Source organism: Hemiscyllium ocellatum, chromosome 11 (assembly GCF_020745735.1).
Source record: "Hemiscyllium ocellatum isolate sHemOce1 chromosome 11, sHemOce1.pat.X.cur, whole genome shotgun sequence".
NCBI lineage: Eukaryota > Metazoa > Chordata > Chondrichthyes > Orectolobiformes > Hemiscylliidae > Hemiscyllium > Hemiscyllium ocellatum.
In genome coordinates, this window is record NC_083411.1 from 74,667,739 (window position 1) to 74,695,368 (window position 27,630).

Sequence of the window (27,630 nt, forward strand, 5' to 3'; positions counted from 1 at the left end):
TGAACAGGGTTCTAATGCAGCTTCTCTTGTGCATTTGGGTGGTTGCTGTTGTCGGTCAGGATGCAGTCCGTGTGTATGACCTTTCTATTCACTGTTCATAGAATTCCTAGTGTGGAAACGAGCCACTTTTGCCCAACAAGTCCACACCGATCCTCTGCGCAATATCCCACTCAGACCTATTCCCCTACCTATATCCCTACATTTCCCATGACTAATGCACCTAACCTACACATCCCTGAATACGATGTGCATTAGGATGAATTGGCTATGCTAAACTGCCCATCTTTGAAGGAGGAAACAGAAGCACCCAAAGGAAACCCACGTATACATGGGGAGAATGTACAAACTCCACACAGCTGCCCAACGTTGGTGCATTCATTGTTGTGTGCTATTTCTACCATCACATCCAGGAATAGGAATTGATTGTTGGTTTCCTCCTCTCTTGCAAATCTTATCACTGAGCATGGTGTTGATTATCTGGTGTGTTCTCCCTTTGTTCTCTTAATAAGAAATGTCATCCAGATATTTGATCCAGATTTGGGTTGGGTGTGTGGGAGAGTAGCTTGTTCTGGTTTCATTTTCTTAAGTCAATCCTGGTTATAAGCCATTTTTGTAGGTTCTGTAATATATTGTTTATTCTATTGGTTAGCTGTAGTGTAGGGTCACACTCCCTCTGTAGGTTGGTGTCGGTATCTGCAAGTAGTTTCTGTTTTCTGAATATATTTGGTCATATCCATAATAAGAGTCATTCTGATCTTATCCACTGGTGCTATGATTATATTCTTGTCATTTTTGAGTATTTTAAGTTTCTCTCTCTTTGGTGTTGAGGCTGTGCATTTATCTTTGTTAGTAAGGGGACAATGTTTAGTCTGCTTGCTGTCTCTCTTTGGTTAGTGCATTAGTTCTGAGTTTACTTCTTAGCTGCGCTAGAATGTCTGTTACTTTTGTGTCCTTATCTTTGCTGTTGAGTCCCTTGGCTAGTATAGCTTTTTCTCTGTCGGTAAGCTGTCTGTTGGAGTGGTTTCTTACCCAGGTGTCTTGTCATGTTGTCTTCTTGGCTGTTGGTTAGTCATTTTGTTTTGTAGTGCTGCTCTCTCGCTGCATATAGTTCTGTTCGGTCCTCTGACTTTGCAAAGAAGATATCCCCACAACTTCATCCACAGATGCCTAACAAACAAGCAATGCGGTGAGGACGTGCCATGACCTAACTCACTAGCCACGCTATCTTGTACAGCGAATGTCTCTGAACTGACAGCCAAACTTCTCTGACCATTGACAGTTCATAAACTGACAGCCATGTTCACACAACTCACCAGAATGAAATACCCAATACCCATCATGTATAAGACAAACAATTAACAAGATTCCATGCAAAGACTGCACGAAACACTATATAGGCAAAACAGCTAGACAACAAGCAGCATCCACAACCATCAACTAAATGCCAAAACCAGCTGTCCTGAGTAGCCATACACACAAATGACCAAGGACGACAGATTTGACTGGGACAATACAATAATCATAGAACAAGCTAAACAGAGGACAACCAGAGAATTTCTAGAAGCATGGTATTCATCCAGACTCCATCAACAAACACAGACTTAGACTCAAATGTACCAGCCACTACAACGAACAACTGGAACTGGCAACTAGAAGCAGCATCGAATGGAATCAAATAAATTCCAGAACAGACAGTACAGCAGTGCTTCACAGGAGGCTCCAAAGCCCTGAAGATGTCACCTAGACAAGGGACAAAACATCTGAAAATTGACTTCTCAGCTCAGCAAACATACCCACAACCGGCACCAGCTAAAACTCTTTGCACAAACCTTTAACCTCAATCTGTAAAAGGAACATGGATGAACACTTGAAATGTCATGATGTTCAAGGCTATGGACCAAATGCTATCAAGTGGGATTACTGTAGATAGGTCAGCACAGAGTTGAAGGGCCAAAGTTCACTCCTGTACAGTATGACTACAACAGTCCATGAGACACTAATTTTCTATTTACAGTTTACTGGAATCTCATTTTTGCTGCAATCTGATTTAGTTATAATCTGAATACCGACAGGAAAATAACTTAATATGTAACTACATCTAATAATATAATAGTGAAAAAGGTTTGGCCAATTTAATTCAACAAGCCTGTATGATTTACTTGGTCCAAAACCAATGGAGGGAGGTAAATTGCAAGTAAACATCCACAAGAATTGATATTTTAACAACACCAAACTCCAATGTTTCTTGTTTCATATGTTTTGTCCCGTTTACAAATGGTTCTTTGACAATATGGTTAAATCAGAAGAAACATCAGCACAAGTTATTGTGGTTCTGTTCGCCGAGCTGGGAATTTGTGTTGCAGACGTTTCGTCCCCTGTCTAGGTGACATACTCAGTGCTTGGGAGCCTCCTGTGAAGCGCTTCTGTGATCTTTCCTCCGGCATTTGTAGTGGTTTGAATCTGCCGCTTCCGGTTGTCAGTTCCAGCTGTCCATTGCAGTGTTCGGTATATTGGGTCCAGGTCGATGTGCTTATTGATTTGAATCCATGGATGAGTGCCCTGCCTCTAGGAATTCCCTGGCTGTTCTGTTTGGCTTGTCCTATCATAGTAGTGTTGTCCCAGTCAAATTCACGTTGCTTGTCATCTGTGTGTGTGGCTACTAAGGATAGTTGGTCGTGTCGTTTCGTGGCTAGTTGGTGTTCATGGATGTGGATCGTTAGCGGTCTTCCTGTTTGTCCTATGTAGTGTTTTGTGCAGTCCTTGCATGGGATTTTGTACACTACATTGGTTTTGCTCATGCTGGGTATTGGGTCCTTCGTTCTGGTGAGTTGTCTGAGAGTGGCTGTTGGTTTGTGTGCTGTTATGACTCCAAGTGGTCGCAGTAGTCTGGCTGCCAGTTCAGAAATGCTCTTGATGTATGGTAGTGTGGCTAGTCCTTTGGGTTGCAGCATGTCCTCATTCCGTGGTCTTTCCCTTAGGCATCTGTTGATGAAATTGCGCGGGTCTCCGTTTTTGGTGAATACATTGTATAGGTGTTCTTCTTCCTCTTTTTGCAGTTCTGGTGTACTGCAGTGTGTTGTGGCCCTTTTGAACAGTGTCTTGATGCAACTTCTTGTGTGCGTGTTGGAGTGTTTGCTTTCATAGTTTAGGACTTGGTCCGTGTGTGTGGCTTTCCTGTATATCTTTGTGGTGAATTCTCCATTTGGTGTTCTCTGTACCATCATGTCTAGGAATGCGAGTTGGTTGTCCTTTTCTTCCTCTCAAGTGAATCGGATTCCTGTGAGTGTGGCGTCGATGATCCAGTGTGTGTTCTCTATTCCTGTATTTTTAATGATTACAAAGGTGTTATCCACATCTGACCCAGAGTTTGGGTTGAATTTGCGGTAAGACTGTTTGTTTGTTCTAACCTTTGCATTACCGCATCTACTATGAGTCCAGAGATGGGTGAGCCCATGGGTGTGCCGTTGATTTTTCATATATTTGGTTGTTGAATGTGAAGTGTGTTGAGGCACAGGTCCAGTAGTTTGAGTATGCTGTCTTTGTTGGCTAAGGGACTCAACTACAACCACAGGGACGCCAAGACAGCAGTCTTCCTAGCAGCACTAGAATGCACACTCAGAAACAATGGACTGACAGAAGAGACACAACAAACAGTGAGACAAAGTATCGTACCTCTGATAACAAGGAAAAGACAAACATAACCTCAACACGATGGTGAGGGAAGCACTAACATCACTAAGAAAGGATAAGAACATAATCATATTACCAGCAGACAAAGGCAGAATGACAGTCATCCTGGAAAAAGCAGACTACATCCAAAAAGCGCAACTATTTGTAGATACCAACACCTACCAAAAGAGGGAGTTTGACCCCAACCCACAGCTCACCAATAGGATAAACAACACACTGAGGAACCTACAAAAAGGACAGATAACCAGGTTTGACCTACAAAGAATGAAACCTGAAAGCAGCAACACCCCCAGATTCTATGGACTACCTAAAGTGCACAAACCAGACATCCCACTCAGACCCATAGTATCACTACCAGGGACACCATCACATAAACTGGCTAAAGAACTACAGCAAAAACCGAAACACCTGATCAGCGGATCCAGACACTCTATACAATCAACACAGGAATTCTTAGACATCAGAAATATACACATAGACAGGGAAGAAACCATGGTCTCATTCGATGTAACGGCACTGTACGCCTCTATCGACAAAACCCTAGCCAGAGAAACAATAGCCAACCTGCTGGGCATACAGAACAGACAACAGGACATTGAGTATGCCATCTTTGTTGATAGGTCCAGTAGTTTGAACCTGTGCCTCACAACACACTTTACATTCAACCACCAAATATATGAACAAGTCAACGGCACACCCATGGGCTCACCCATCACTGGACTCATAGTAGATGCGGTAATGCAAAGGTTAGAACAAACAAACAGTCTTACCGCAAATTCAACCCAAACTCTGGGTCAGATGTGGATAACACCTTTGTAATCATTAAAAATACAGGAATAGAGAACACACACTGGATCATCGACGCCACACTCACAGGAATCCGATTCACTAGAGAGGAAGAAAAGGACAACCAACTCGCATTCCTAGACATGATGGTACAGAGAACACCAAATGGAGAATTCACCACAAAGGTATACAGGAAAGCCACACACACGGACCAAGTCCTAAACTACGAAAGCAACCACCCCAACACACACAAAAGAAGTTGCATCAAGGCACTATTCAAAAGGGCCACAACACACTGCAGTACACCAGAACTGCAAAAATAAGAGGAAGAAGAACACCTATACAATGTATTTACCAAAAACGGATACCCACGCAATTTTTTCATCAACAGATGCCTAAGGGAAAGACCACAGAATGAGGACATGTCGCAACCCAAAGGACTAGCCACACTACCATACATCAAGAGCATTTCTGAACTGACAGCCAGATACTGCGACCACTTGGACTCAACTGCACACAAACCAACAGCCACTCTCAGACAACTCACCAGAACAAAGGACCCAATACCCATCATGAGCAAAACCAATGTAGTGTACAAAATCCCATGCAAGGATTGCACAAAACACTACATAGGACAAACAGGAAGACCGCTAACGATCCGCATCCATGAACACCAACTAGCCACGAAACGACACGACCAACTATCCTTAGTAGCCACACACGCAGATGACAAGCAACATGAATTTGACTGGGACAACACTACTATGATAGGACAAGCCAAACAGAGAACAGCCAGGGAATTCCTAGAGGCATGGCACTCATCCACGGATTCAAATCAATAAGCACATCGACCTGGACCCAATATACCGACCACTACAGCGAACAGCTGGAACTGACAACCGGACACGGACAACCAGACAATCCGATTCAAACCACTACAAATGCCAGAGGAAAGATCACAGAAGCGCTTCACAGGAGGCTCCCAAGCACTGAGGATGTCACCTAGACAGGGGATGAAATGTTTGCAACACAAATTCCCAGCTCGGCGAACAGAACAACGACGAGCACCCGAGCTACAAATCTTCTCACAAACTTTGAGCACATAAGTTAAAGGTGACTAAAAAATTTGGAAGATTGTGCATTTAATATCAGTGAGAATAGGTTACATTTCCCATAAACCTTGAAGTACCATTGGAGGTTAACAAGTTTACCAAGTGCTAGCTAATTTTGGTTTGAACTTAGAGCAGAACCATAAATGACAGGTAGAATTGAATGAAATTTCATAATACAGATAGTTAAGGCAACATTGGTATCTGTAGAATACATCAAATTATATGTTCGGAGGTTTCAACTATACTCTTGCACTGAGCAATAAATGTAACGTTATGAAGGGAAAGTGCACAAAGTACAGAACATTGCAGTAACAATCTATTGACTTCTGTAATAGAAGAATGGGAAGGCTTGAAAGTATAAGATGATACGCAAATTTTAATGATAACAATGCTTGTTGAATTTCTAGAAACATGGCTTAATCCAGTTGCGTAAGCATAAATTAAGACTAGGTTACGATTAATTGAGGTTTCGTCAAGGTAAGGATGCAGGAAAACCTCTAACCACATCATTTAAAGTAGCTTTATTGCTCATAAGTCAAAAACAGGGCATTAGCACAAACACATCAAAATTTATTTCAAAATGTTACACAGTAAACAAAATTAACAGTGCAATGCCATATGAATCCATAACTGTACATTCTTAGATTTCCATGTATTTACTAACTTGTGTAATTTTATTTAGAACAGTCTACCTGTCCTAAATTTACTTTAAGATATTACATCACACTTTAATTTTACAATAGCAGAGCTACAAAGAAAGAAGCACAATAAACACTGAGTTCTACTAAACTGCAAAAGTTACAAATAAGCGAAGGACCAACTTGAAAATGACTATGGAAATCAGTGGTTAAAGAAGTGCTTCTTTAAATTACAGATCAGCACAAATAATTTGTACATGAAGTATAAAAAAATTGTCAAAAGCCTGCAGTTTGGAAATGAATTCTAGAGTTATATATTCTCGTAGAACAAAACTTCTATTAAAACTAACTAGAATGATCAAGGTTGTACAGGCAAATTATTCACAGTGCAAATAATGGCAAACATAATTCTACATCAATGATAGTAGGGATGCCTTCAGTGTGCAGACTTGGTGTTCACAAGTATCAATTAACAGCTAAGAAAAACACAGCTACAAGCATCAGTCATAAGCTTTCAAAATTGTTTCACTTTTATATTATTACAGGGTTTGACATATTTAAGTGATAATTCTCCATCAAAGGAATAAATCTTCTAACTTGATATTGAACATCTATACATGAATTTTGGCTCTCTATCATTAATTCTTTAAAATCCTATAATTTTTGAAGCATGACGACGTCTAATTTAGGATTTATTTAGGATGCTCCTGGATTTTGCCATCCACCAAAGGCACTCTCTAAGTGCTGAGCCACATGCAAACAGAGATGGTCATTATGGTGATTAGCCACAAGCTGAATTCCAAGAGGCAGTCCATCTTTGCTTAAGCCAAGGGGACATTGGGTCACTGGCAGTCCAAGCACATTAAATATCGCTAAAAGATGAAACAACAAATATTAAATAGAGTTTAAATGCAGTTTACCCAGTTTTTCTTCTAAATATACCCAGAAAATAGATTCAGTAAACATAAAATGAAAACTAATGAAGAATTGCTTTTTCTTCTGAACAATAAAAGTCTACAATTTAACATGTTAATAATACTTAAGATACTTAAAATGTAATTCTATCATTGTGGTAACTAATTAAATGTTAGAAACAGGTTTATGGATTAAATCTTGGATAATGGAAGATTTGCAAAATTTTTGGCTTGCAAAGGATGTATGTGGCTTCAAATGTCAGAGATTTTGTGATTGCCTGTTTTTTATGCAAAGCCAAGTAAGTCTGGGGACAAAAGAATGCACTTTTAAAATAGAAATAAGAGTTTTCATTAAGGTTATAATTGTTAGACAAAACAGCTTTGGAAAAGATTATAGGTTGCTGGTAGCAACTTGCTGGTTCTTCCAATAATTTATTTCCCTCAACTGCAAAAGAACCTTCTAGCTGGAAACAGCATATTCAGTCTCTCTTGAAAAGTGGCAGTTGGAAAAAAACCTTGCAGCAGGGAACTTCAAAGAAAGAAAATGCTCATTAAAGTAAAACCAAATAAGAAGTTATTTTTCTCTCAGGGAAATAATTTGAAAAACAAAAACTGAAAGTTTTAACATCAGGACTCCTATTTTCCATTTGATTCTAAAATCTAGTCTGAAGATCTTCCATTGCTTTGCAACCAACGTGATGTGAGCTATAGGACCAAAGGAACGGCTTGGGCATGGCAGTATAGTGCTTAGCACTGCTGCCTCATAGCACCAGGGACCTAGGTTCGATTCCAGCTTTGGGTGACTGTGTTGGGTTTGCACATTCTCCCAGTACCTGCATGGTGCTCCAGTTTCCTCCCATAGTCCAAAGATGTACAGGTTTGATTGGATTGGATTGGCCAGGCTAAATTGTCCGTCGTGTTCAGGGATATGCAGGCTAGCTGGATTAGCCATGGTAAATGTGAGGCTACAGGTTTGGGTGGGGGAGCTGGGACTAGTTGGGACATACTTTGGAGGGTTAGTGCAAGCTCGATGGGTTGAATGGCCTCTTTCTGCACAGTAGGGATTCTGAGCCTGTACGAACTGAGAAGTCAATTCATTCTAACCATTTAGATTGGGCTAGCGATCCACAAATTTTTTTTCTCGTGTGTTTTCAAATCTACAAAACTTCATACAGCTGTGCAGTCTTCTCTCATTTTGCCACTTATTTAAAAACATGTTTGTACGTAATAAATTTATCTTCAAGTTCATTGAAGAAATTTAGTTAACGTCTCTTGATCAAGATAGGAGTAACAAAGAGAAACAAATTGATTATTTTTATTGACAAAGAAAGATTTTGGTATTTACATTTTTGCTACAGCTTGTGGAATAGTGGGACTTGATTTCCAGCACATTCTTCCTGTCAGAGTTGGAACATTCCAATGAAGTTGAGTGTTGAGTGTTATCTTAGCATTTTAAATCCTTAAACTTAAGGATTTAAAAATTACTTTGGGTAATATTTATACTATCAGATTCAATACCTGAAAAATGGTAAGTTCACGAATAGCTAGAATTGCACCATAGTTCAAAATTCAAGTTGATGTTCATCTCTTAATAAAGATTAATTAACAATTTCAAGTTAAGCCACAACTAAGAGCAAGGAAACAAAGATGCAAATTGATCAAAGACAAGTCGAAGATTGGGAAACACTTCAGGTGGAGGGTAATTTATATATGCAATTACTTTCTAAATAGGGTACTAAATGCAAAGTTCTGAAATAATTTAAACAGCAGATGATTCAACTGAGCAAAGACAGGGGTGCCAACAGTTTCTATAAGCAGATAACCTCCATATGTTTTAAAACTCTATCCTTACTTTTGGGTTAACGTAGCAGCATGTCCCTATTAAACTCTCAAACAGCTTTCAGAATCAAGAATAATAACTTTTTATCAAAGATATTACTGGGTCACTACTGTGTATCCAACAATAGTACAGACAAACCATGAAATTAGAAGAGTAGATCCTGAGAAACCAAGATGATTCAATTTAACCAACTTAATTATTGGAGGTTTCTTAAATGATCAATTTAAAATGATCTCTTGATGGGTCTCTGGATACTTTAATAGAAAGGTTAAAGTAGCAAGTGACATTCAGCTTGGACGAGAAACATGGCAAGGACAAGAATGGGGAATTGTAAAACATGACAGCAGATCTTGAACCTAAACAAGTCAACAAATATGAAACTGGCAAGTATAAAAAAAGGTAAGTATTTGACAAGTGTTGGTGAGTACTAAGTGTGAAATTAGCAATTTGCTGATTGATTGCCTTAGTACATTTGAATTTTGTGTGCATAGGTTTGGAATGAAATTCCGAAGGAGATACTGCACACTTCACATTGATGTAATTCATACCAAATACAACAGATTCTGAAAAGGATGCTATAGACTATGCCAATGAGCGAACTTTTAAAATTCTGTGCAACTTAGTTTATTTTTTGACAATAAAAGCTGTGGACACTTTTCTAAATAAGAAATTACATTTTAAATTCACAATTTTATATTTCATGAGATTTTGTAACTTAAAATATTCAACTTGAGATTTGTTACTTGCCTGTGTATGCAAAGTTGAAGGGCATAAGTTTGGGATGGTGGTGCCTAGGTGCAATTTTTGGATGGGATGGATATAACAACACACCGTTATCTCCTAGTAAACTGGACAGCTCAGTCTGTAGGTTGTGACACATGCTCATCAGCTTAACATTACTGCGGTGATCTACCTTGGCCAAATCTTCCACAATACCAAGACCTGTATAAAGAACAAACAATGCGATCATAAGATGTTGGAGCAGAAGCAGCCCATTTGGCCCTTTGCCTCTGTTCCAATGTTCAATGAGATCATGGCTGATCTGAGAATCTTTAACTCCACTTTCCTGCCTTTTCCCCATAAACCCATGCTGATTAAAAAAAAAACTTTCGCAACCTTGAATATGCTCGATGACCCAGCCTCAACAGTAATCGATGGTAAATAAGTCCATTGATTTACTATTCCCAGAAGCAATTCCTCATCTGTCTGAAATGTGCAATGCCTTACTCTGAGATTATGCCATGGTCTTAGACACTCACACATGGGGATACAAGTTGTCAGGATCTGCCTACAAAGAATCTTACAATTTTCCAATAAGATCGCCTTTATTACTCCAAACATCAATGGGTGCAGACCCAACCTACTCAACCTTTCATAAGAAAATCCTCTGCCCACAGGACCAATCTAGGAAATCTTCTCTGGATCATCTCATTGCCAGCATCTCTTTCTATAGTTAAGTGGACTAAATACCCAATATTCTAGGTGTGGTCTGACTAGGAGCTTGTATGGTTTAGCAAGACTTCACTATTTCAATGGGAATGGAATATAAAAATCAAGGTCAAAATTCCATTTCCCTTCCCCATTACACGCTGAGATTGGGATGCTACCTTTTTGTGATTTATGCACAAGGATTCCCAAATTCCTCTATATGGCACCTATCTGCAGTTTTTTTTATCCCCAATTTAAACAGTTATTTACTCTATTTTTCCCAAGGTGCACAACCTCATTTACCCAATTGTATTCCATTGGCCAAGTGCGTCCCCATTCACAACCTATCTATGTTCAACTGTACACTCTCCGTGTCATCTTCACCATTTACCTTCCCAGTTATTTTTTCATCTGCAATAGTACATTCACTTACCTCATCTAAGTCATAAACTCGTACTGTAAACAATTGTGCCTCCAGCATCGATTCTTGCGACACTCCACTAGTTACCAACCTGAAAATACACCTTTTATTCAAAGTATCTATCTTCTATCAGTTAGCCGATCCTCTAACCATGCTAAGAACTGCACCTAACATCAATCCTGCTTTGTTACCTCCTCAAAGAATTCTATATTTGTATCATTGATAGCCACAGGTGAGGTGCCAGAAGACTGGAGGTTGGCTAATGTGCTGCCATTATTTAAGAAAGGTGGTAAGGACAAGCCAGGGAATTATAGATCAGTGAGCCTGACATCAATGGTGGGCACGTTATTGGAGGGAATCCTAAGGGACAGGATGTACATGTATTTGGAAAGGCAAGGACTGATTAGGGATAGTCAACATGGCTTTGTGTGTGGGAAATCATGTCTCACAAACATGATTGAGTTTTTTGAAGAAACAACAAAGAGGATTGATGAGGGCAGAGCGGTAGATGTGATCTATATGGACTTCAGTAAGGTGTTCGACAATGCTCTCCATGGGAGACTGAGTAAGGTTAGATCTCATGGAATACAGGGAGAACTAGCCATTTGGATTCAGAACTGGCTCAAAGGGAGAAGACTGAGGGTGGTAGTGGAGGGTTGTTTTTCAGACTGGAGGCCTGTGATCAGTGAAGTGCCACAAGGAGTGGTGCTGGATCCACTGCTTTTCATCATTTATATAAATGATTTAGATGTGAGCATAAGAGGTACAGTTAGTACATTTGCAGATAACACCAAAATTGAGGCGTAGTGGACAATGAAGAAGGTTACCTCATCTTACAACGGGATGTTGATGAGATGGGCCAATGGGCTGAGAACTGACAGATGTAGTTTAATTTAAATAAGTGAGCGGTGCTGTATTTTGGGAAAGCAAATCTTAGCAGGATTTATACCATTAATGGTAAGTTCCGAGGGAGTGTTGCTGAACAAAGAGACCTTGGAGTATAGGTTCATAGCTTCTTGAAAATAGAGTTGAGGGTAGATAGGATAGTGAAGACGACATATGGTATGCTTTCCTTTATTGGTCAGGGTACTGAGTACAGGAGTTGGGAGGTCATGTTGTGGCTGTACAGGACATTGGCACCATTTTCACGCAGAGGGTGGTACGTATATGGAATGAGCTGCCAGATGAAATGGTGAAGGCTGGTACAATTGCAACATTTAAAAGGCATCTGGATGGTATATGAATAGGAAGGGTTTGGAGGAATACGGGCAGGATGCTGGCAGGTGGGACTAGATTGGGTTGGGATATCTGGTCGGCATGGACAAGATGGACCGAAGGGTTTGTTTCCATGCTGTACATCTCTATGACTCTATAAAGAATTTGTCAAGTATAATTTGGTCTTCATGCTGATACTGCTTGGTTATATTTTGCATTTTAAATGCTCTGCTAATAACAGATTAAATTTTCCTAATAACAGATATTAAGCCAACTGGCCTGTGGTCACCTGTTTTTTGACTTCTTTTTTCAACAAATCTGTTACATTGACAGTTTTCCAATGCTTTATGACTGTTCCAGGATCTAAGGATTCTTATGAAATCACAACCAATGCAGCCACAATCTCGACAACTGCTTCCTTTAATATCCTGGAATGCAGCTCACCAAGTCCAAAGGACATACTAGACTTTAGCCCCACTAGTTTACTTTGTACTTTTTTTTTGAATGATTGTTGTTGTATTTATTATCTCTTCACCTTTTTGTCCTTCACTTGGTATTTGTCAAATGTTTTTGTGCCCTCTACCAAGAAGATTGATGCAAATGACGTATTCAATTCTTCTGCCATTTCCTTGCGAGCCACTATTATTTCCCTGTCTTCATTTTCTAAGGGACCTATATTCACATAAGCCTCTATATCCCTTCTTGTACATTTAAAAGGAAGTCTTAATGTTTTGTTTTTATTTTACTTGTTCTCCCTCTGTATTACTTTTTATTCACCTTTCGCTGAGTTTTAATATTTTCTCAATCCATTGGTTTACCACTAATCCTTGCCACATTGTGTACTGGGATATAAATCTTCACTGGGTGTCATGACTAATTTTCTTAACTATCTACCATTGTTTATGAACTGTCTTTTCTATTAAAATCCTTCCCTCATCCAATCCAGCCAGTTCTGCTCTCGTTTTCATTATAATCACCCTTATTAAAATTAAGATTTTACTGAGATCATTTTGTAAACTTACATATTTACACATTACCAGATCCAATATGACTCAATTTCTAGTTGAATTTGCAACATGTTGTTCCAGGAAATTGTCTCAAATACACTAATTCTTCCTCATGGCTAACTCTGCCAATTTGATTTTCCCAAACTGGAAAATGATTAAAATCTTCTCGCATTAATGTACTGTATTTTTCTTTATACAAACCCTCATTATCTCCCAACTTATTATCTAACCTACAGGACAGCTCCTAGACTTCTTTAACCAGTATCTTCTTCCCCTTGTTATTCCTCACTTCCACTTTTTGAATTCTGCAACTTTCAGTGCAAATCATTTCTCGCTATTGTACTTATTCAATCTCATACTAACTAAGCTATTACACCACCCTTCCTTTCTTGCATGATGAAGGCAAATGCAAATAACTTGTAGACTTTCCAGACTCAATCACCATATTATCCAAGCTCACATGTTTTTCCCACTATTAAGTACAAACTGTAAATAGCTTTTCCCATATTTTTGGCTAGCTTTTTCTCAGCCTAATTCCATCCCAATTCATCTTTTATTCATTCTTTACTTTTTTTTAAAGAATTGTGTCCAATTTTCTGACCTGTCACCTATTGTTGCACAAGCAAGTGCTTAGTCTGATACAGCCTTAATTTTCCTTAGTTTAAACTGCTGGTGGTGGGTACTCCCCTTGGATTGTTTTTCTCTTCTCTATCATCTGAAATATCCCCATAGATATCGGTCATTACATTTCTATTAGCATACTCCTTAACCATCACTTACTGTAATGCACTTAAACATAGTCTGCCTTCGTGACCTCAATACTGCCTATACAAAACAGTTGTTTTGGACCCACCCTTTTGTCTCTTAAACCAAATGTAAAAGTCAATTATTTTGTAATCACTGCTTCCTATAGACACCTTCCCATTTATAAAATTAATTAATCCCATCTTGCTGCACAATGCAGCTCTAAAGTAGCTTCTCTATGGTTGACTTCAGAACATGCTATTCTAAAACTATCCTTAAAAGATCTTATGAACTTATCGAGGTTGCTTTTGCTCACCTGAATTCTCCATACTTTCCAGAATCTCCTGATTATCACAACATCTGTCTGACAACTTACATTATTTCTTCCTTTATATTCTGCTCCACTGGGGTTATTGATTGGGGTCCTGTACACTGCTCTCAGAAGCAATGTCTTGCCCATATTTCTGTTCGCTACCCAAACCATTTCTATAGCTTGGTTTCCTGAACTTAGTTCATCCCTTTCTATTGTACTAACATGACCACTAATTAAGCAGAACCACATCTCCACCTTATCTCACCTTCTGAAATGTTCCAATCTGTCATCCTGCAGCAATATCTCCATCATGGCCATCAGATCATATTTATTTCTCTGTATTCTTTCAATTCATCTGTTTTGTTTTATATATTACATGCATTCCAGATATAAAGGTTTCAGTTTTACCCTTTTATTAAACTGTAAACGTTTAGTCTGCTTATCATTGCCAGTACTAGAACCGCTCACTTATCTTCTCTACTTTTGAAGTATCTTAACATTCAAAATATGATCTTCTGTCTCTAAAAACCATTTAGGTTTTAAACCGTCTCGTCTTCCCTAGTTACACAACTTGTTAAAACACCAATCCTAGCACACTTTAACCCTCCCAACAGTACAAATCTCACTTTCCCCAGTACTTAGAATATAGTGTCCATCAAGCAGACCTCACATCTCCCAATAGAAGTTTGAGCCTTCATTCACTTCTCTAATCTTATTTAGCCCATCCCAATTTGCAAGTGGTTCAAATAATAGGAAATTATTAATTTGAAATTCTGCTTCTTAATTTGGTGCCGAGCTTGTCATTTGGCTATGTAGAATCTTTATCTTTGTCCTGCTATGTTACTGGTACCTACTGAATCACCACTCTCCGACATCAAATTCCTTTGAAGTCCTGAGCAGATATAATGAACCCTGATATTGGATGTACAACAGAGCCTCCTAGATTTTCATGAGTTGCTGAAAGAACAGTGTCAATCTTCTTTGCGATACTATCCAATATTACCATTCCCATGACCATTATTTTTACTTCACAGTTTATCTTCCAAATTCTTTAGTACTGGTCCGTCAAGTTAAAGGTGAAAAAAAAACCAGACAAACTGTCCTTTTAGTTAATGAAAAACTGCAAGTTCCACAGAACTTTCTCCAGGTTCTCTAAACCAGCTATATTTTCCCCTTCAGTTCACTTCTCCCATAAAATGTCTTCAAAGCTTTCCAGTTAGGAATAAACATGCTTTTTTTTCTACTTTTCTTCTGTATTATTACTGTTGACTGAAAAAAAATTCCATAACACCACATTCACATTTAGCTATGCAAATAATGACCTCATGCCTCCTGAGGAGAAAGTGAGGTCTGCAGACGCTGGAGATCAGAGCTGAAAATGTGTTGCTGGAAAAACGCAGGTCATGCAGCATCCTGTTCCAGCAACACATTTTCAGCTCATGCCTCCTGAGCCAGTTTCACATACCCATAGTATTTTGAATAAGAACACATTTATAGATAATGTAGCAAGGGTGGAATTAGCAAAGCATTCAATATACAATACATTGAAATAAATGTTATTGGACTGCAACGTGCAGGTGATTTTCTCAAGGTATGAGCCAATCTTGTGGTTTGTCAACATCTTGACCTTAGAATGCAAGTGACAATTATTATTTAAGGCTGCAGAGACAGACAAAGGCGCAAAGGCAGAATTCCCAACATGTCTGTAGGATACTTCATGACTGGAAGACTTCTACTATATCTAAATTCCCAAAAAAGTTGATTCCAACAGTACGCTTAAAAAGTCAGTATGGAACACATTCAGCAAACAGACTCACTTGTGTGGAGGCAGAGGTACAGGAGAGATATCATTGGACTGGTAATCCAAAAGCCCAGGCTAATGCTTGATAGACATGGGTTTAACTCACACCATGGCAAATATTTAAAAGCAAATTTAGTTTAATAGCAACATTACACTACAAAGTGGCAACCATTACAAAATCCGATCTGATTCACTAATGTCCTTTGGGCAAGGATAATTATCGTCCTTACCACACCTAACAGCAATGTGATTGATGCTTCACAGTCCTCCGAAATGGCTAAGACAGCCAATCAGTTCAAGGACAACCAGGGATGGCCAACAAATGCTGGCTTTGCCAGCTATACCCACAGTCTATATAAGTTTTTTTTTAAAAAGTGATGGCATATTTAATTCAATTGGATATTTTCAGTCTTCAGATTTCAAATCAGTATTGATAAACTAAGATACTAGTTTGATGGGTTACACTGCTTGACGTCCTGCATTCTAAATAAGCAGCCAAACTGCGCCACATTTCATTCTGACAGTAAATTCCTAATGCTATGATTATCCATATATCTGTGTTCACTTGAAAAATTTCAGTCTTAGGAAGGCAACTGTACAGTCTGAGTACTTTTAAAATCTTGAACACTCCAAACGTAGTATCTCAATGAAAGAGTTATGAACAAGTTTTACAACAATATAAACTAAGTAGTGTAATTGTATTTTAATGTATCAATTACAACACTCTGCATTCTGTCAAGGTATACATTACCTATTGCAGGAAATGTGTGTGGTGATATCCCCAGAACCTTTTTCATTAGCTCCCACAATGGTTTTATCTCCTTCCCACCATCTGCCATCAAATCTTTGAAAGACTTGAATTCCTGTTAAAGTAATGTACTGTATTTAAATGTGTAATCTGATTTTTCAGTTTGCAGTTTTGACTAATGGGAGAGTCAACTTAATTACACAAGAAAAATCTCCAATCATCACAAAACAGTTTAAAATTTGAAGTTGGAACTGTACCAAGCTTTGCACAGTAAAGTGTTGGCAAGCATCCATCAACTTAACATCAATTATCATTTATGGAAGAGAATTGCAAACTATTATCACACTGTGTGAAGTATTTCCTGTTGAAAGTGATAAGAGTTAGGTTTAAACTTAAAAATACAGGCTGGATTATTGCCTGATCCCAGATGCAGATTCACAAAGACATATCAGGAGAATTGAAACAAAGTCAAAGATCTGATGTGGGAAGAGGAGTTCCTTTTCATGAGACACTGCACCAATTCTGAGACAAGGATGGGATCCATGTTCTAACAGAAATGGAAAGTAGGGAAGCTTCAAAAACTTTAGACAATAAAACATGAGGAGGCATCTACAAGAAATGTGAATAGCATTGACATAAATAAAACAGCAAAGAGCATAGCGAAGAACAAAATAAGAGAGGTCAAATATACCAAAGTAAAAAGAAGAATTCGCGAAAAAGAATCAAAAACAATGGTGCATTATAAAGTGAAGACTATCCAATGAAGATTAAGTGAACCGTCCATATAGTAAAGCACAGTGTCCATTGCAAAATAGGTATGCTGGAGACAATCATGCTGAGAGAAAACAGAAATAGTAGGGATCACTGCAGCATGACAAAGTAAAGGACTGAGAACAAAACCTGGCAAGCTGCAAAATATTTAGAAGATATAAAGAAAAGGGGCAAGGAGTTGCTGCACGTATTATGGATGTATAATGAGAGTGTAAAAATGAGATACAGTTTTCATCAAGACCAAAACAGAAACCATACGCACTGACAGAAATGAACAACAATAAAGAATTAATCAAATTAACAGGTGTGGCATACAGACCATTGAATAGAAGCAGACAAGAAAGGAAACTAGGTTAAAAAAAAGTAATGGAAGGAATTTCAACTACTCCAATATTCATTTGTCAAGAGAAAATCAAGGAAATAAAATGGATAATTTGATGGAGTTCTCAATGTATCTAAGGACTTTTTCCTAACCCCAAATTAAAGGCTCAACAGGAGAAGGCTTGCCACTATCTAAAATATCTAGGCACAATAACATAACCATATTATGACATAATAATAAAGAATATAATGTAAAGTAACTTAATAAATTAATGATTTGGATACAACTTTCAAGAAGAAAATGGAGAACAATATTAGCTATCAATGTAGAACAACAATTGAAAATATTTGTAAGTATTCAACGTGGTTCTGATGAAAAGGTCATCAACCTGAACTGCCAACTTGTTTCCTTCTCCAGAGGCTGTCAGGTTGGCTGAGTATTTCCAGCAATTTCTATCTTTATTTCAGATTTCCAGCATTCTTGGTATTTTATACCATATCACAATCACAGAATAGGAATAAGCTATTCAACCCTTTAAGCTGGCTCCACTATTCATAATAATAAAAATAATGGCTGATCAGCCAACTCAATAGCCTAATCCTGCTTCCCACCCCCAACATCCTTTGATCACTAAGTGCTATACCCAGCTCCTTCCAAAGATCAGACAATATTTTGATCTCAACTGCTTTCAGTCGTAATGATTTCCACAGATTCACTACACTCTGGGTGAAGAAATTCTCATCTCAGTCAGAAATGGTTTACCCTGCATCCTTACAATATGACCAGTGTTGGCTCCAATATTCTTATTTGCTGCAAGGATCTACAAGGTCTTTTTCTGGCAGTGACCTCTGGAACTGAAGTCACTGTTGTGATTGGTTTTCTGACACAGATCACCATGCGCAGAACATCAGAATGCTTGGCCGCATGCCGATTAGAGGGCATGCAGTCTGTGACCCTTAGTTGTTGACATCCCTGCCATCAGGAATATTCATCCTACATATACTATATACAGAGAAACCTCTGTTATCCAGCATTCGATTATCCAAATATTGGATTATCTGACAAAATAGCAAGGTCTCAATGTTTGGCTAAACAATGTCAACTGGCATTCGATTATCTGGAATTTGATTAACTGAACAAAAAACTCTACGTCCAGGTTCTTCGGATACTTGAGGCTCCTCTGTAGTCCTATTAGAATTTTCTAGGTTTCAATGAGATCTCCCCTCATACTGATGCAACTTTTCAAAAATCAGTCCTGTAAAGCTTCGCTGCACTCCCTCTATAGCAAAAGCATCCTTCCTCAGATGAGGAGGGAAAAACTGCACACAGTTTTACAGGTATGGTTTCATTTTGGCCCTGTATAACTGCAGCAAGACATCAATGCTCCTGTATTCAAATCCTCTTCCTATTAAGGTTAACATACAATTTTCTTTCTTGACCACCTGCTATAGCAGTATGCTTCAGTGACTGTTGTACAAGGACACTTGGGTTTCAATGTGCTATTAGTTTATAGCCCAATAATAAATCGGTCTTCCTGTTTTTGTGACCAACGTGGATAAGGTCCCATTTATCCAGATTATTCAGCATTTGCCATGCATTTGCCCACTCAATTTTTCTGAATGATACTGCATGCTCTTCACAGCTCATCCTCCCATCCGGCTTTGTCATCTACAAATTTAGAGACATGACATTTAATTCCCATATCCAAATCAATATTATATTGAATAGCTAAAGTCCTGGCACTGCTCCCAGTGGTATCCCATTTAACACTGCCCACTATTCTGGAAAAGACCAGTTTACCCATCATCTCCATCAATTGCTCCTAAAAATCTGTACAGAGAAGAAATCCCGGCAAATCTTAGGGGTTATACCATCACCACAATCTAGAAGAAGGGAGACAAAGTGGACCTTGAGAACTACTTAGGACTCCTCTTGTTCTCTATCACCTGGAAGACCATAACCTAAATCCTCACAAGGCATCTTTTCCCTGTCTGAGGAAATCCTTCCTGAAAGCCTGTGTGGCTTCTGACCAAACCATGGATCTATGGACATAATATTCACTGACTGGCAACACCAAAAGAAATGCCAGGAGCACAACCAGCCTCTCTACATGGCCTTCAACGATCTAACAAAGTCATTTGACTCAGTCAATTGGGAAGTGCTCAAAGACCTGTCAAATGCCAGATGCCCAGAGAAATTAATCAACTTTCTACATATCCTCCACAGCACATTTAACCCTCTGCTAGAGTCGAAATTTATATAAATCACCGTGATAACAAAGGCTAAAGGAATGCACTGTCTCCCTCTTTAGTCCCATACCCTACTGACCATAACATAAATCAGAGTGTTTTATCTATTTTACCGATGTGGCTCAATGCTTCACACAAATTAGGGTTGACATCCATCAACCAGAAGCAACCTATTTAGCAAAACTTTAAAGATAATGAATACAGTTGTAAATATGGAAGTTTAAATATCTATCTTTCTAAATACTCCTAATTCTCCTATTTATACGCAGGAGAGAGAAAGAAATTGGGTGTACTCCACAGAGATTTATTTCAAGAAAAATACATTTGGCTACTGTTGGCAAACTCAAATACAAAAAAAGGACGAAAGTATAGAATATTCAGTCAGGCACTCCACAAATAGAGGTGTCAGTATAAAAGAAAAAGTATGGATCAAGGTTTCAACAATAACGCATTGGATAAAGCTAAACGTACGCAGTGTACTGGTAATGGAATAGATTATCCTAGTGATGGAAAGTATTATATCACATGATCATTTTCAAGTCAAACAGGATGCTGAGTTCAACCCAAAAATTGAAATAAAAGATCAAGGAACTAACTACAGGCCAGATTTTCCAAACAGTAGCAAAAGTCCTTTTTTAAAAAAAAAATGCAGGTAGGGAGCTCCACATGTCTGAAAGGACAGAATTGTCAGGGATGGGGAAGACAGACAAACCATGCCCCCTTTTCACTGCTGTCAGCTGCCGTATTTGAAACTTAAAAATCCTGACAGCCATTTTGACAGCTGCTGTCAAACAGTTAGTACGTTGGCTGCATGCAATGTCGGGGTGCTAGAAGGATATGGAGCTGCGAGGGTAGTATGCCAGGTAAACAGAATTCTGGACTGTCGGCTGGTCAGGTTGCCAGGTGTAGGAGGCCAAATGAATAAGGATAGTCAGCCAGGTAAGTAGGGTACCAGGTGGGCAAGTGGCTGGGTGCTATGTGATTAGGATGTCAAATGAATAAGGTGGCTAAATAAAGTAATGCAGTGGGGTTAGAGTAGGTGGGGCTGAGTGGGAAAAAATTGGGTCTGGAGTCTTCTGGCCCTTCTTGCCTGGATGGGGAGGGGCATAAATGCTTTGTTAGTTTCACAGTTTGGGTATGGTTTGAGAAAGGGCAGGTGGGAGGGTGGGGTGGTCTGGCCTGGGCAGTGGGGGCTCACAATCTGCAATGGGAAAGTAGAATAAAGCGTAGAGCAAGATAAGGGGGTGGGGGTCAGGCAGTGGGAGAAGTTGGAGGGGTGGAGGGTCATCAGGTTTGGTCTAGCAGCAGGGAAAATGAGTGTTGTTGAGGGCTGAGTAGGGGAAGGGAGTATTAGGACTCAACTACCCAGGACAGAGTCCGGTAAGCGTGGGTCTGGGATGTAGTGCTGGGAATTGGTGTACGGACTATGTATTGAGTATGTTGAATAATTACACTGGAGTTAGACTATGCATTTTATCGAGTCACTATTTTACTTAACTTCATCAAAATTGTCTGAAATCGGAGTTAAATAGAGGAGAAGATTCCAGGCATAGAGGATTGGTCAACAAAATCTTCAATTGCCTGGGCAATTCCTTCAGAGTCCACTATGATGGAGATTCTGCAAGGTCCCTCTGCAGAACTCTCAAATATTGGAATAATGGTTGCATGGCTGTCAGAAAATCAGGGCCTTTGTTTAACTTTTGGGGACAGATTATCATAAAAATTAATGTTGGAAATTCAAGTGTAAAAAGTTTGACTTCAGAGTTTCTTCCAACAAGGGAAGCAAGTAAATACTATAAATTCTTCAAATATCAAAAATAAACAACTATACCTTGCCATCAGCCTCTGAGGCAGTCATCATTGCTGACCAAATCTGGAAAGCGTACTTCATCTTGTGGATCTGAACATGCTGTACCTGAACACCAAACTGCACTTCAAGATATTCAATTAGCTGAAAAATTGCAAAATAATGACAAAAGCATTAAATATGTAGCATCAAGATTCACACTGCCAGATGGTAAACAGAGAGAGTAAATAAGAAATACCTATAGCCAAAGAGTATGTAACTCTAGGAGTGTTAAATTATATCCTTCAAAATGTTTGGGTAAGTTCTTACATAATTTATAAATAAATAACTAAAGACAAACTGTGCCAAAGTGCAAAATATCAGACCATGTACAATGACAGTGTAGGAGAAATTTGATAAATCACTTAACTTTCTTAAATTGTCTATAGTTACACTGTGAAAAGGAACACTCGTGATCCACAGGCCCATCTCCAACTTCCTTTCTTCTTCCAGAGTCGTTGAACATAGCATCTCTTAAATCCACTCTGCTGTCTCAGAACTCTGTCTGAATTCAGTCAGGTTACCTCCTCCTGGCAGTACCAAAGTCACAAATGACATCCTACATGATTGCAACGGTCAACATTCCCTTGTCATTCTTCAAGCTTGTTTGCAGTCTTTTACATAGTGAAGCACACTGTATTCCCCCAATGACTACTATTGCTCATCTACACACTACCTTGCAGTGATATTAGAAGGTACAATGTTATTTTTCACATGTACACTTATAATATAGCTCTACAATGCCATCACTCGCAATTCTACCACTGCTACTAAATTATCAAATTTCTTATCCATAATCAGCAGAAATTTGCCCCAAATAAATTCTGGAAAAAAGATGCCAGTTTATGACTCTGTACCAGAGTTTGCAGACAATTGCAGAAAGGCTAAGCAAGTGTGCAAAAGTATGGCAGATGGAGTATTATGTGGGAAAAATGCTCACTTTGGCAGGAAGAATAAAAGTTCAGAGTATCACAAACTTATTTTTCAGCAGTTCTTATCAATTTTAAGAGAGGCAGCAGCATAATGATAATATAATTACTCAAGCAATACAGAGTCCCAGACTAATATCCCGGGGACTGCAATTCAAATCTCACCATTCCATCATGAAATTTTGTATGATAAAAATTTTGAATTAAAAGCTCAATGGTAACCATTAGACCATGGTAAATACCTATCTGGTTAACCAATTTTGAGGGAAGGAAACTTGTTGGTATACCATATATGCAACTGCAAACAAGTAACAGATGCACCTCAAAAAAATGCCAAGCATGGCCAAGTGCAATAAGAGACAAATTAACCATCATCCTTTGACGTTCAATTACTTCGCTATCAGTGAATTGTCATCAACTTTTTGGGTGGTACCACCAAACAGAAACTTCATTGGATTAGCATATAAATACAGTGGCTACAAGTGCAGGTCAGAGGCTAGAAACCCTGAAGTGAGTAACTCACCTCTCAATTCTCCTAAGCTTGTCCATCATCTACAAGGCAGGAGTGTGATAAAATCCTCCCAATGTACAGCATCCAAGGCAGAGCAACCCACTTGACTGACACCACATCTACTCCCTCTATCACTAATGCTCAGTAGCAGTCATGAGCGTCATTGACAAGATGCATGACAGAAATTCACCAAAGTCCCTTTTGTCAGCACCTTCCAAATGCACAACCATTTCCATTTAGAAAGGCAAACGCAGCAGATACCTGGGAACACCACCTGCAAGTAACCCACCATCGTGATTTGGAAATATATCACCAATCTTCAGTGTCATTGGGTTAAAGTCCTGGAATTCAGTCCCTAACAGCATTGAGGGTCTACCTACAGCATTTGGATGCTGTGGTTCAAATGGGCAGCTCACCAGTCTTCACAATGGCAACTAGGGACAAACAATAAATGCTAGCCTAGTCTGCATGCCCGCAGCCTAAAAGTGAATTAAATAAAAAGGCAATGTGGTTGACTGTTAGCAAGTCATTCAGTTATAGAGAAATTAGAGATGGGAATAAGTTCTGGATACACCTGTAACACTCACATCCTGTGAACTCATAAAAAATGGAGAATGACAGCAAAATTTCAGGGTACAGAGGGATATTGCTGTTCTAATGTATGAGTCAAAAAACATTACGTTGAGTACAGCATGTATTAAAGATGGCTAATGGGTTTTTACAAGAAGAATTTACCTTAAATGTATTTTGTTTTATGTGGACAGGGTATTGGTGAGAACACATCTCAAATGCTGTGTACAGTTTGGGTCTACTTGTTGAAGGAAGGATGCGAATACACTGGAGGAAGTTTGGGGGAAATTTACTGGATTGATAACTGAAAATGAGTGGGTTGTCTTATAAAGATAAGTTGGGCACGGTGGTTTTGTTTCCATTGGAGTTTATAAATGTGACATGTGGCTTGATTGAAGTATACAAGATCCTGAATAGTCTTGACAACGTTGACGTGGAAGCTATTCCTCCTGGGGTCGGTTCAGAATTGGAAGGCACTGTTTTCAAGTTAGAATTTATCCTTTAAGAACAGAGGTGGGGAGAAACATTTTTGCCAAGTATTAAGCAACTTTGGAATCCTGCGTCACAGGCAGTGGAAGCAGGTTCATAAAGTTTTAGAATCATACAGAATGGAAACACACCCTTCAAGTCCAACTAGTACACAGCGACTATGGTCCCAAACTAAACTAGTCCTATTTGCCTATGTTTGCCCACATCCCTCCAAACCTTTCCTGTTCATTTACTTAAACAAATGTGTTTTAAATATAACTACCTGCAGCCATCACTTCCTCTAGTAGTTCTTTCCACACACAAACCACTGTGTAAAAAAAGTTGCCACTCATGCTTTTTAAAATTTTCTCCTCTCATTTTAAAAATATGCCCGTTCGTTTTGAACTCCCCACCTTAGGGAAAAGGCCTTGCTATTCACCTTACCTACATCCCTCCTGATTATATTGACCTCCAAGGTCACCCATCATGCTCTGGTGAAAAAAATCCCAACTTATCCAGCCTCTCTTTGTAATTCAAATCTTCCATCCCTGGCAACATCCTGGTAAACCTTTTCTGAATCCATTCCAATTTAATATTCTTCCTGTAACAGGGCAACCAGAACTGCACACAGTATTCCAGAAGAGGTCTCACTAATGTCCTGTATAACTTCAACATAACATCCCAACTCTTGTATTCAAAGGTCTGAGCAACGAAGACAAACGTACTAAACAGCTTCTTAACTACCCTGTCCACTTGTGGTGCAAATTTCAAAGAATTACGTACCTGAAACCCTAGGTTTCCCTTTTTTACAGCACTACCCAGGGCCCTACCATTAATTGTGTAAGTCCTGCCTTTGTTTGTTTTACTAAAATGCAATATTTCGCAGCATCCATCAGCTCAAAATGATACTGAAGGCATGAGAAACTCAGGTAAGGAACATAGTTGGTCTGAGAGCAGTCAAGACGTGATTTGTTGACATGGATTGGTGTGGATGAAGGATCAAAGAGGATAGTGGTTGTGGATCATGTGGGGATGTTATTGTGAAGATACAATTAAATAATGGCCAGAACATGCATGAGGTGAGCTGCAGCTGGTATGTGCCCAATCTGTTTAACCTGTCAGGAATTTGCACCACCTAATTTATCAGTGGAGGAGAGGAGAATTGGAAGTGGGATTTAACGAGTGCAAATTGGTCCTTTTAATGAGATGCTAATATAGCAGTCACTACTCAAGGGTGAGATTCTGAAGTCAATCAAGAGGGAAACCAGGAACATTTTTCTACTTAAGGACAAGAAAGCATGGGCAACACCTTTTGAAAATACAAACAACAGTTCATTACTTTTGGAATCAAGTCCTCAACATACCCTTCTCTGAGCATGAATCAGTTCTTTGTCCACTTTGGAGAGGAATGGAGATCCTCCATCGTGTTCCATGGAATAGAATTTTACTTTCTTAATATAAACCTCTTCATCAAGTTTCACCCTTTTTCAATACAAAAATCGAATATGTTATTCGGGAAGAAGAGTTCTGACAATTTAATATTCCATAGAACTCAAGGTAGTTTAAAAATAAACAAATTCTATTGAAATCTCAGATAGCCTCATCAGTGTTAAGTCAACTTTTATATAAATGTTTCGAAGTTGTCAACAGATATTTTTTCCAGATAGCAAAGTAAGATCAACAATTTCAAAAATTCTAAAATCAGGACACATACCAGCATTCCAGGTTACAAATAGGGAACAGGTTAGTAGAACAACACTGGACAGTCTGTCCGTTGTGGATAATCTACTTGTTGAATATTGAAAAATATTATATTTTCTCAGAGCACAATAGTTTTATCCCAGGAACCACACACATGAACTTTTGCCACACTTCAAGGATAAGTCTGTTCTGTCCTTCCTTAAGGAACCAAAACTGCACAAAAGTTTGGCCACAACAATCCTTTGGATAACTTCATATTTTATCACAATGTATCCCAACAGCTCTGTTCATGTCCACCCATCCGAATCTATTGACATCATCTTACATCTCCTCACCTACCTGTGCAGCATCAGTGAATTTCGATACATGACGTTGTGATGAAGTTGAAGGGGGGTATTGTACCTTCAAGAGAGTGAAAGCTGGCAAGCATGCATCATGTGATTGATTAACAGTCACAGTGTGTGCTGGAAAATTAAAATATGTAACACTTGGCTTTAAACTAGATACCCCAGTTGTTTTGGCCACGATTTGAATTTAATCAATCAGTTTAAATTATGCCCCAAGGGACTAAAACCCAATCGAATTTGAATTTTACTGTTATGACAACATTGAATGAATGACACAATCTGATGTTTGGGTACAAAAAAGTAGGAATTTTGGACAGTTGGCCAAGTGCCGTTGAAAGACTGCGATTCACCACACTCTGTCATAGGCACTTTTTCATATGAAATACCTTTGCAGCAGAAGACTGAAGACAACCCAGGAATATCTACAAACAGAGGAAGATCGACACCAGGAAAGACAGCTGCTGTCTGGTTTTGAAAACTAAGTTGCTGTAAATTTAATAGGGACTTTATTGGATCAGTATATTGTTGGAGAGTGGGAGGTAGATAACAAAATCTTTAAGAGAAAGGACGCTTAGAGTTGTAAAATAGCTGCTGTTGTTTAATGTTCACTTTTAGAGTTAAAGAATAAATTGATATTTTTGTTAAATAGTGGAATTTGGGTAGTTCTCCAACAGTCATGCTTTACCAGATTACGAGGGGAGGTGAGCTTGTGTGTGGATTGGTTTAATTAGCAGAAAGGTTTAACCACAGTGTTGTAATAACATTCGGAGATCTAATCAAAGGTATTCAAGTAGATTGCATATACCCGATATCGAACGACTAATCTTTTTAGTGCTACACTAGTTTCAACCTGCATACATTTCACATATTCCAACCTTCATCTAATAACCTCTCCCAAACCCATGAGGTCTAATGCTGAGTAGTAGCCGCATGTGTGGCACCTATTGGATACTTCCTAAAAATCTAAATACATTAAACCACTGATTCTCCCTTATCCATTTAATAGCTACATCTTGAAAATATATATCTATTAAGTATGATTCTCCTTTCATAACTTCATGTCGACTTGGCTTAATCTAAGTTATTATTTTCAGAGTGTCTTGCTATCACTTCAACCAATGTGACAATCAAGTTAATTCAATAATATATTCTAACTTTTTTTCTATTACTAACGTTAGGAGAAGTAGCACTATATCCTTTTCTCTTCCTTTCATAAATAGCAGGATTATGTTTGTCACCTTCCAATCCTTGATAACTGA

The 27,630-nt window shown here is 38.8% G+C and overlaps 1 protein-coding gene across 1 annotated transcript in view; it reads right to left on the reverse strand.

Annotated features, from left to right (window-relative positions):
- Positions 1-6,181: 6,181 nt before the first annotated feature.
- faah2a (fatty acid amide hydrolase 2a) overlaps positions 6,182-27,630 on the reverse strand; it is a 50,484-nt gene continuing 29,035 nt past the window's right edge. Inside the window, exons 7-11 of the mRNA XM_060832209.1 lie at positions 25,688-25,805; positions 21,831-21,950; positions 16,661-16,772; positions 9,728-9,922; positions 6,182-7,098 (exon numbers count right to left, since the gene is read on the reverse strand). Coding sequence (XP_060688192.1) covers positions 6,923-7,098; positions 9,728-9,922; positions 16,661-16,772; positions 21,831-21,950; positions 25,688-25,805 — 721 coding nt within the window. The 3' untranslated portion in view covers positions 6,182-6,922. The remainder of the gene's footprint in view (positions 7,099-9,727; positions 9,923-16,660; positions 16,773-21,830; positions 21,951-25,687; positions 25,806-27,630) is intronic.